The sequence below is a fragment of the Centruroides sculpturatus genome, unplaced genomic scaffold (assembly GCF_000671375.1).
Source record: "Centruroides sculpturatus isolate CEXI.00-Female unplaced genomic scaffold, Cexi_2.0 scaffold1488, whole genome shotgun sequence".
Classification (NCBI taxonomy): Eukaryota; Metazoa; Arthropoda; class Arachnida; order Scorpiones; family Buthidae; genus Centruroides; species Centruroides sculpturatus.
Genome location: NW_019385746.1, coordinates 50,598 through 62,285, shown reverse-complemented (window position 1 = coordinate 62,285; position 11,688 = coordinate 50,598). Strand labels below are relative to the sequence as shown.

Here is an 11,688-nt window from a genome sequence, read left to right as displayed (position 1 = left end):
ATATTAAAATTTCTTTTTTAATTTTTANAAAAAAATTGATTTATCTGTATTACTTAATATGTAAATTTTGTTAACTTAAAGAAACATTTTAATTTTAATTTTAATTTTTATTATAAAATTATTGAATTGAATGAAATTTTAAACGGAAAAATGTCAAAAACAAATAAATTAAAATAAAAAAAAAATATGAAGAAAAAAAGCAGACGACATCGGCCATCCATGTTTGAAAATTTAAAATTGATGGTAGGGGGCGCTATGCGTATTTAGCTTTCTGCTTATATGTTGGCTTTGGAGGTGAAATGGCAAGTTTTGAGGCATAATATACGTCAAAAGGTAATTTATAAGTTCTGTAAACAGTTTAAACATTTAATAAACATATATTATGGGATTCTGCGCGCCTATTTTAACATAAAATGTACATATACTAATTAAATTAATAATAATCATTAAATCATTTATAATTAAATTTATTTATAGGCAAATTTATTAATATATTTAAAAAAAAACAGAAAAAGTGTGTTTAAAACCACACACTGCAGTAAAATAACTTCTTATAAATAATATAATAAAGTAAATTATAAGAATAATTATAGAAAAATTAATATTTCTATAATTATTGGTTTGTTTGAAATGAATCTTTAGTTTGTAGTTTAAAATTTGCCTTTCAACTTTTAATTTTTTTAAACATTTCATTACATATACTTGCATTTTGAGAGAATTATTCAAAAACCTTTATCATAATTGCTGATAAGATAATTGCTTTGAATTTCTATTAACTGTGATTTGTAGAAATTAACATAGTCCAATGTTATTGATTACTAGCATGTAAGCTAGGTGTTGTCCGGGCAAAAAGGAAGAACAAACATTAAGATTCTAACCCCTATATTGTATTATGTTATAGAATTTAATTTATATAACTACGAAGGTTATCTTATGTAGCCGATCTTACCCGTTCTCGCTGACCAAGAATTGTCCCCCCTCTGTCCAGGCTAATTAGAGAATTTTTAGATGGGTCTAAAACTGTGTTTAATTTTCCACAAAAATGCAAAAAAAAAAACTGCATTCAAAATAGTATGGTAGAAGCCAAGTTCTTTGTGGTAATCCTTAACCCTCTCTCTTTCTCTCCCTCTCCCCTCAGAGGGGAATTTCCAAAAATCCCTTCTTAGTGTGCATTCTTGTGGCATTCCATAACTACATGTCAAATTTCAACTTTCAACTAACTGTTTGGGCTCTGCATTTAATTATCATCATCATCTATAAAATATTCACAAATTACATCGGAATAAAGAATACCTTGTCCCGTAACCCACGGGAAAGAAGGTACCTATTTCTTCCCCTTTACTGTATTAGTTGCAGTTTACATGTAAATAGTTCCTCTTCTCCTCCCTTTTCCTCTTCTCAACAAGTTTTCAGATGAGCTTTATATACTAGTCTGTTTATTAAGCAAAGTTCAAATATACAATGTTTTTTAAATAAAATTATTCTTGTATATTAAAATTTCTTTTTTAATTTTTAATCCTGAAACATTTTTATAGGTATAATGATGTCTAAATAATAATTAGAAATATTTAATTTCTTTAAAGCAAACTTTATTATATTTTTAAGATTTATTTTTATATGCATTGTTTAAATTCAATACTTAGTTTGAAAAATATTTAAAAATAGTGATTAGCTTTCTTTGATTCATTATAATGATTTTGAACAATTTCTAGAAGTGATTATTTCGCGTAGAACTTAAATTGCAAGAATTAAAGTTTTGTGAAAGTCTTAAAGATATGCTAGATTAAAAACCTAATTTTAATTGCTGAGCTAAATGGCTTTCTTGTAAAGCTTAAATTTTTCGTTTGAAATTCTTGTTAAATATTTTTAATATATTTTCATAATATTAGTGTTAGTATTAAACGATAAATATTAAACAGTTTTTTTTTATTGAAATCCCAAATATTTTTCCACGAGAAGTAAAACTTATTATGTGTTTTCCAAATAGCCATAAAGTAAATTTGTGAAACTTTAAATTTTTTCCAAATTCAAAAGTTTCTTTTAGCCATTAAAAAAAAAAAATACATTTTAAATTTAAAACTATTATTTAATCTCATTTGGCATATATTGTGATAGTATTTTGAATATTCATTCATAAAACTGCTTTTCTGCAGTTTACATTTTCATTATTCTAGCACTTTCAAGTTTTTTCAACCCATTTTCAGAAACAGTCAACATAAAAAAATAAGTAAAAAAACACTCATGCTGATTTTTAAAAATTTCATTTTTAAAGAATATCAGTTGGAAAATAAAATATCTAGTTGTGGAACAATGCCATCTTCAGGAAAGAAAGTTCTGAGTTATTTTTTCTAAAATTCTTCCCTTCTGGCTAAAAGCCCTAACGTTCACAGTAATAGATGAATGTTGGAGAAAGGTTTTATAGAAAATTAAAATGATAGAGGAAGTTTTTTTATTATAAGATATGTGTCAAATGGATGTTATTTTCTGATTATTCTTAAAAATGTTTTCTCTGGGTTCTGCCAACCTAAAAGCATTAGGATGAAAAAAGATAACATTTGGAGAAGTTAGATGCAAGTTCCATACCAAATTATTCACTCAATTTTGAATATATTAAATTTTGATTTGCCGTTGATCTTGACTTGTAAGAAACATTCAATAAAGAAGTTCAATAAATGTTATATTTATTTGAAATTATTACTATGTTTAGTTATTTTGTCATTAAAATTAGATTTTTTTCCTTATCAAAACTGACTAAGTATTTTTTAAAATAGAAAATTTTCAGCATTTGCATGATGTTATCATATTTGCATCTTATGTTTATCTTGATTTATAAATATTTTTTTGAAAATTAGATAAGGGTATTAAACTGTCATCTAATCATACTTATTAATTACACTGCTAATGAAAAATAGAATTAAATGTCAAATTTTATTTTCATTTGACTAAAGGCCAAATCATACATACTTATATAAAAGACACTGAATATTGTAATTTGTCAAATAATCTGAACCATTATATATTACCACTAACATATTATACATTTCAGTGGTGTGCCATGACATCTGATGATAGGGAAGCTGTGTTTTTGTAAGAAGCTGACTTCCAGGGGCAATAAGTTAATTGTGCATCAGTGATGGTCTGTGGTCCATTTATATTTGTTCAATAAGCTAGTAAAAACCATACTTCTCTAAATGTATTTTTAATATCACAATTACATTCTGAACTGCTAGTCATGATATAAGGGTTAAAATTAAAAATAAAATTATAAAAACTTGGTGAAATAAAATGTGTGGTGGATGTCCATACTTGGTACAAAATATTCTTCAATTGTATGAATATACTTTTAAAGAAAATTATAATTAAATATAGCTTTATAAAGAAACTTACATAAAAATAACATAACCTAATATTCTTTACTTTTTAAATCTTAAAACAATCCACTTAGTCAAATAGCTCTCTGAGTGGCTAATGGATAGAATCGGAGACGGTCCTGGTTAGGTGCATGCATGTGGGCTGGCAAATCCCGAAGGTGCCGATACTGGTCAATGTCAAATGTATCTTTTGTCGCATCACTAGTATACCTCAAAGGACGTGACAGGGTTGTTGTAAATTTTAAACATTTCTCACCATAGCTATAAAAATCTAACTATGTTAAACTTAATAGATTGTTCGTCATTTGTTTTCTAACTAATTCGTTTTAGGACCAGGTGTCCACGGAAATTTACAACTTTTCAGTCACCATCATTGAACTAGAAAAGTTTGTCTTTATTACATCAAATATTACAAAGAAAGCAGCCCTCCCCTGTACTTGGCTACAGAGTGGTCCGGTTAAGCTTTTAAGTAAAATTCTGGCTTTTTCAGTAGGGTGTTATGTCCCTAATTCCCTAATCTCTTAATTACTTGACTACTACTTAAGTAGATATAATTTGAAAATGATTATTTTGTACTTGAATATTTGTAATCTCAGGAAAGAAGTGGAAAGACAATTTTTATGACAACGAAAATAAATTCTAGAGTTTTTTTTTGTGCCTTGTGCATCTCATTCATTACATTTAGTTGTAAATGATGCTGCCAAAGTAATAGTTAATTTTTTAACATTGTACAAGAATTGTATTTTTTCTGCATCCTCTTATAGATGGGACATACCTATCACTAGTTTAACATAGAAATCTGTAAGTAATACAAGATGGGGGAACAGAATAAAACAAATCCATTAAAATATTTGATATATTTAAACTGTTAACTATAGAGAACTATCATAAAAACATACCAGTAAACTCCCATTGGTTGGATTAAGTTATAAATCTACTCAATTCACATAATGGGGTGAGGGCAGCCAAATATCTACCACACAGGTGGCTAACAGCCCAGAAGATAGAATCGTTGGATGCATTATACGATATTTCGGTGTGTAGCATCCACCAGCTAAACTGCGTGAGGTTGGTGCTCTGTGAAGCACATGCACAACTGCATATAATCTGCCTGCTTTACACCATTCAAATATTTTTGTCGTGAAAGCTATCCCGTATTTGACAATACAGCACTTCCATTCCACTACTTATATTCAAATATACAATAGCAATCTTATCATTTTTTTCATATGTAGTATAGAAATTTGTAATAAGATACATAATGTTGTAATAATAAAATATAGCCTATAAATTTTAATTAATTCAAAGTACATTAAAATATGAAAATAATTGCACAATATGTATTTATTTTAGAAAATACAAAGGAAACAGTGCTTTCACCACTTCCAAGGACGGCACGCCACTGATTACATTTTCACTAATTTAAAATATTTTTGTTGAAATTATCTTTCAGAAATAATTTTGTAAGATTTGACTACTTAGAAATTTTGATTTTTAATCTGTTTTTTTTTTTCTGTTTGAAGATGCAAACAGATTTCGTAATTTGTTTTCTATACCCTAAAAATTTAGATTGACGCACAGTAAATTCATTATTGAATGATTTATCTGATTTACTGTTGGAGATGAATTGACTTACAAAATTATTTAAGAGAGATGTAAATTTATATACAGATCAACAATATGATTTTATATTTATGTAAACATTTTTGTCTTAGTTTATACATGCATCCTCTTGAATTTGATGATATATATTTTGCTGTATCATAAGATAATTAACTTTGTGTAGAAAAATTAAAGTATTTCCATTGTTTGAGTCCTGTTGCTAAAAGATAAGTAATAAAAAATCATATAACTAAATATTATTACATATACAAACTGTGTCTAGTAATAAATATATCATTCAGTTGTCATTTCTATTCATATCAGTAAAAAATGATATCATCAGAGATCATAGATCTAACATTTGAAAGTATAAATTTTTAAATCAAGATCATCTATGAAATTTTCAAATTTATGAATTAATAACTTTTATATTGACTAGTTAGGGCTTTAACTGAAACTACAAATTGAATGTTTTTATGCCTTTATCTATAAAATGCAAATACTTAGAAGTATCAAATAATTTTATAATTTATTTATCAAAAATGTTTAAATAAATTAGTGCTGGAACAGGCTAGAACTCTAAATTTTACAGTTATTTATTAAATTTTAATAGTTCACATAGAGCTGTCGGTATACAAACATGATATTCATAATGAATTACAAAATCAATACATAGAAAGTGTTCTTTGAATATTAAGAATTATAGTGTAAAAAAAATTTCAATAAAAATATGTTCATTTTAATCAAAGTATTATATATTGGGTTCTTGTGATATTAAGTTAAGCTATTCCAATTTTTGTCATTATGAACTATGTTTTTTTGTTAATATAAATTGAAGTGGGAAAGAGAACTTCTAAATTGTCATATTCTTTTCCAAAGACACTTCATTATTCTGTACTTGTTTATAAACAAATTATTTTCAAGAATTATTGCAGCATTGACTACAAATATTAAGTATCTATATTTAGTTTTTGATTTTTGTAATTATATGGCCATAAACTGGTATCACTATCACTATTTAAAAAACTGGTCAATCTATATATCATGTGACTGATCATTTACTATTTTTCCTGTTTTGTAGAAACAATATGCAATATTTCTAAGTTTTAAACTAATAATGCAAAAAGTGTTGGAATTTTATTAATTTACCACTTTATTTAATCAATATTAAATAAAGTGGTAAATTAATAAAATTACTAATGTAAAACTATTAAAATTTAATAAATAACTGTAAAATTTAGAGTTCTAGCCTGTTCCAGCACCTAAAGTTTAACTTAAAAATTTTTGTTTTGCAGATAAAAATAAAATGAATATAGCTGATAATTTGGGTGTGTCACCTGCCGATATACCACCAGAATCATTAATAAAGGTTAATGTAAAGGTTCAGTGTCATGTATCAAGTAATGAAACAGTCTGTATTACAGGAAATATAAAAGAATTAGGTAAATGGAAAGTAAAAAATTGTATTACTATGATAGAAGACCCTGAACAGAGGTGTGTATTTAAAATATAATTTTTTCATTAAATCATTTTTTACATTTCTGCTTGTCTTTACAAAAAGTATTAACTTTTTATTATTTTCAGTTTACAGGAATTCTGAGATTTTACAATTTTAAAATATTAGTGTAAATCAAAAATTTATTCAAAATATTTTCTTTATGCTGTGCAAACTAAATTTAATTATAAAAAGATTTTTAAGAAACTTGTACATATTTTTTCATTTGTTTAATCACTGTTTGTTTTAAAACTTAAATTTAACCAATTAGGAATTTTAAGTTTTGTTTTTTTAAACCTATATACTGTTTCTGCACTTCTTACAATTTCTTATAAAGGAAATTACAATACATATCAAATTCTAATATGTATAAAAAGATAATTAAAAAGTTAAAAATATATAGTTATGCTTTTGAAAGTTAATTTTTGAGATAAAACTTATTTATTTTGAGAGATTCAAAATAAAAATTTTGAACTTCTGAATTATTTACTACTAGCAGGTTGATCAGGTAAAAAGTAACGATAGCGAAGATTATTAGATTATAGCCAATCTTACCCGTTTTCACTGGGTGCAAGAATTAGGTTCCCACCTCTTCTGAGACTAATTAGTTTTTAGATGGGTATAAAAATGTTTGATTTTCCACAAAAAATGCTTCTACTGTACTGTTTTAGATGCAGGAGTTTAAGGTAATCCTTAACCCTCTCCCCCGTGGAGGAGAATTTCCAAAAATCCTTCTTAGTGTGCATTCACATGGCATACCCTGACTGTGTGTACCAAATTTTGACTTTAAACTCCTAACTATTTGGGCTCTGCACTTGTAATATTATTAACTCATAAAATGGAGAGCACTTAATCACTACAGAAAGATTAAATTCTAGTGTTTGGATGCCAAAAAACAACACATGCTATGCAAAACTTTATAGTAAAACAGTATTTTGATAATCTAAGTTTTGCATAGCATGTGTTGTTTTTGGCATCCAAACACTAGAATTTAATCTTTCTGTAGTGATTAAGTGCTCCATTTTTTTAAAAAATTTATTTTAATGGTTATAAAATTATTATATTGGATTTCTTCTTGTCTATTTTTTATTAATTGTACTAAATCCTAATTTTCCAAAATAGATTTATTAAGTCTGAAACAGGAGAACAATTGCCAACAAAATTCCATTTACTTTTCTTTATGCTTCAAGAGAGCAATTGCCACCTAAATTTCCATTTCTTTATTTTTTTGGAGAATAAAGAAAAATAAATGGAATTTTGCTGGTGATTTTTGTGTCTCAGACAATATATCTGTTTTGGAAAATCTAAGATTTATGACAGTTTATAAAATTATACTTGTATATTTTTTTATATTTCCATAATTAAAATATTAATTAATAAAAATCATTTTTTAATTAATAAAACAAAAATTTTTAATTATATAGTGGAACATGGAATGCAACAATTCTTGTAGCTCCTCATCGTAAAGTATATTTCCGATATTTTGTGGCTATTATTTTAAAATCTGATGATGGAAGGAAAATCTTCATTAGGAACTGGGAATCTCATTTACATCCTCGGAAATTAAATATTGAAAATAATGAACTTCATATATTTGGAATGCATAATGGTAATAATTTACTATATTAAATAAGCACCAATAATTCATTTTATTGATTAACTTAGTTAGATTTATGAGTTAACTTTTTTCAATTTTATATTAATATTTAATACTATAATCGTTTTAAAATTTGAATTGTTGTTTTTGCTTTCATGTATACTTTAATTATATAAAATCTTTATACTATTTCTAAACTTGTGGATGAAGCAAACTTTTACTTTGATGCCCAAGTTATCATTTTGGAAGATTAAAACCAAATAATTGGTGAATATTTTATGTATGAAATGTAGTGAATGATTGGACAAAGTTAACTTGTGGAACTGTTGTCATTGCTGCTTACATTCTCAAGTTATTTCTTCTATGCTTCTGAAAATGTCCAAATTGATAATTAGTTTTGAATTAGTATAAATGTTTAAACTCACTCTTATAAGACTGCTCAACTTTTACATTGAAAATTTGTTGTACTATTTTCTATCTTTAGTAATTATTTAATAAAATTACATATTATGTATTTAATAATTTAACATTTAAGATGACAAACTTACTCTGACACAGTTAAGCCCAATAAAGTTTTGTATAAAAACAAAAAATTTAACATTCTTATGTTCTAAATCAGCACAGCTTTTCATTATTAGTTATGCCATCTAAATATTAAAAGTCAAAGTACTCAATGTGAAAAAGTGTATTTTTTATACTGTTTCAAACAGTCTTTACTAATATTTAAATTTATAAAAAGTTAATAAAAATATTCTATTGTTAATTACAAATTGTTTAATCATACTATAAAACACTAAACAGTTCTGAAGTACGGCAAACATTTTTGCCAAGTTCAAGTAAAAGTAAACCCTTAATCCCATTTTTGAATTAATACCTATATCAAAACTGTACCATTTTGACATTTTTGTTATGGCTACTGAAATTTGATTTTATTTTGTCACATTTGTGTTTATCAAGATATTTAATATTTCTTTTGATCATTTTTGTCTTGAATTAAATAGTCAGTCTGAATATAATCAAACAAATTTATCAAACTATGTGCAATCATATTTCTTATAAATCTGCTTTAAAGTAATGAATTCCATTTTAAAGTGTTATTAAATTCTTTAGTTTGCATGTAATTTAAATGATTTCATATAACAAAATATGCATTTATTTATAATTTATGTATAATTGTTTAAAAGTTAAAACCTTTTTTCAGATGGAAATATAAAGATTGATCAAGGATGGCTAACAGAGCAAACTGTATTACAATTTCAATTATATAATAAGCCAATTACTATATGGGAAAACCAATATAGGAGAAAGCCAATATTTTTTCATTTGAGTGCATTAGATAAGTCCACAAGTAGTATCAATTTTGTAAGTTTTTATTTATTTAAATTATAATACATCATAATTATAAATGCAAAAAAATGGAGATGACATTTAGTGGGCAGTAATGTAATATTTTAAATTATATAATTATGACATTACTGCCCATGACATATTGACATATTATGACATTACTGCCAATATATATTGGCAGTAATGTCATAATATGTCAATATGTCATGGGCAGTAATGTCATAATTATATAATTTAAAATATTACATTACTGCCCACATAATGTCCCACTGTTGTCCATCCATCTTTCCTTAATCTCGAGAATAGAGATAGATGAAAAACGAGACAGATATGGAAANCTATAATTATTGGTTTGTTTGAAATGAATCTTTAGTTTGTAGTTTAAAATTTGCCTTTCAACTTTTAATTTTTTTAAACATTTCATTACATATACTTGCATTTTGAGAGAATTATTCAAAAACCTTTATCATAATTGCTGATAAGATAATTGCTTTGAATTTCTATTAACTGTGATTTGTAGAAATTAACATAGTCCAATGTTATTGATTACTAGCATGTAAGCTAGGTGTTGTCCGGGCAAAAAGGAAGAACAAACATTAAGATTCTAACCCCTATATTGTATTATGTTATAGAATTTAATTTATATAACTACGAAGGTTATCTTATGTAGCCGATCTTACCCGTTCTCGCTGACCAAGAATTGTCCCCCCTCTGTCCAGGCTAATTAGAGAATTTTTAGATGGGTCTAAAACTGTGTTTAATTTTCCACAAAAATGCAAAAAAAAAAACTGCATTCAAAATAGTATGGTAGAAGCCAAGTTCTTTGTGGTAATCCTTAACCCTCTCTCTTTCTCTCCCTCTCCCCTCAGAGGGGAATTTCCAAAAATCCCTTCTTAGTGTGCATTCTTGTGGCATTCCATAACTACATGTCAAATTTCAACTTTCAACTAACTGTTTGGGCTCTGCATTTAATTATCATCATCATCTATAAAATATTCACAAATTACATCGGAATAAAGAATACCTTGTCCCGTAACCCACGGGAAAGAAGGTACCTATTTCTTCCCCTTTACTGTATTAGTTGCAGTTTACATGTAAATAGTTCCTCTTCTCCTCCCTTTTCCTCTTCTCAACAAGTTTTCAGATGAGCTTTATATACTAGTCTGTTTATTAAGCAAAGTTCAAATATACAATGTTTTTTAAATAAAATTATTCTTGTATATTAAAATTTCTTTTTTAATTTTTAATCCTGAAACATTTTTATAGGTATAATGATGTCTAAATAATAATTAGAAATATTTAATTTCTTTAAAGCAAACTTTATTATATTTTTAAGATTTATTTTTATATGCATTGTTTAAATTCAATACTTAGTTTGAAAAATATTTAAAAATAGTGATTAGCTTTCTTTGATTCATTATAATGATTTTGAACAATTTCTAGAAGTGATTATTTCGCGTAGAACTTAAATTGCAAGAATTAAAGTTTTGTGAAAGTCTTAAAGATATGCTAGATTAAAAACCTAATTTTAATTGCTGAGCTAAATGGCTTTCTTGTAAAGCTTAAATTTTTCGTTTGAAATTCTTGTTAAATATTTTTAATATATTTTCATAATATTAGTGTTAGTATTAAACGATAAATATTAAACAGTTTTTTTTTATTGAAATCCCAAATATTTTTCCACGAGAAGTAAAACTTATTATGTGTTTTCCAAATAGCCATAAAGTAAATTTGTGAAACTTTAAATTTTTTCCAAATTCAAAAGTTTCTTTTAGCCATTAAAAAAAAAAAATACATTTTAAATTTAAAACTATTATTTAATCTCATTTGGCATATATTGTGATAGTATTTTGAATATTCATTCATAAAACTGCTTTTCTGCAGTTTACATTTTCATTATTCTAGCACTTTCAAGTTTTTTCAACCCATTTTCAGAAACAGTCAACATAAAAAAATAAGTAAAAAAACACTCATGCTGATTTTTAAAAATTTCATTTTTAAAGAATATCAGTTGGAAAATAAAATATCTAGTTGTGGAACAATGCCATCTTCAGGAAAGAAAGTTCTGAGTTATTTTTTCTAAAATTCTTCCCTTCTGGCTAAAAGCCCTAACGTTCACAGTAATAGATGAATGTTGGAGAAAGGTTTTATAGAAAATTAAAATGATAGAGGAAGTTTTTTTATTATAAGATATGTGTCAAATGGATGTTATTTTCTGATTATTCTTAAAAATGTTTTCTCTGGGTTCTGCCAACCTAAAAGCATTAGGATGAAAA

At 25.9% G+C, this 11,688-nt stretch overlaps 1 protein-coding gene across 1 annotated transcript; it reads left to right on the top strand.

Annotated features, from left to right (window-relative positions):
• The first annotated feature begins 248 nt into the window (after positions 1 to 248).
• LOC111641730 (glycerophosphocholine phosphodiesterase GPCPD1-like) lies at positions 249 to 10,684 on the top strand. Its single transcript, XM_023387938.1, has 5 exons — positions 249 to 333; positions 6,269 to 6,467; positions 7,893 to 8,077; positions 9,267 to 9,427; positions 10,679 to 10,684. Exons 2-5 carry the CDS (start codon positions 6,280 to 6,282, stop codon positions 10,682 to 10,684), a joined length of 540 nt encoding a protein of 179 aa, XP_023243706.1. The 5' UTR covers positions 249 to 333; positions 6,269 to 6,279.
• Positions 10,685 to 11,688: the final 1,004 nt, after the last annotated feature.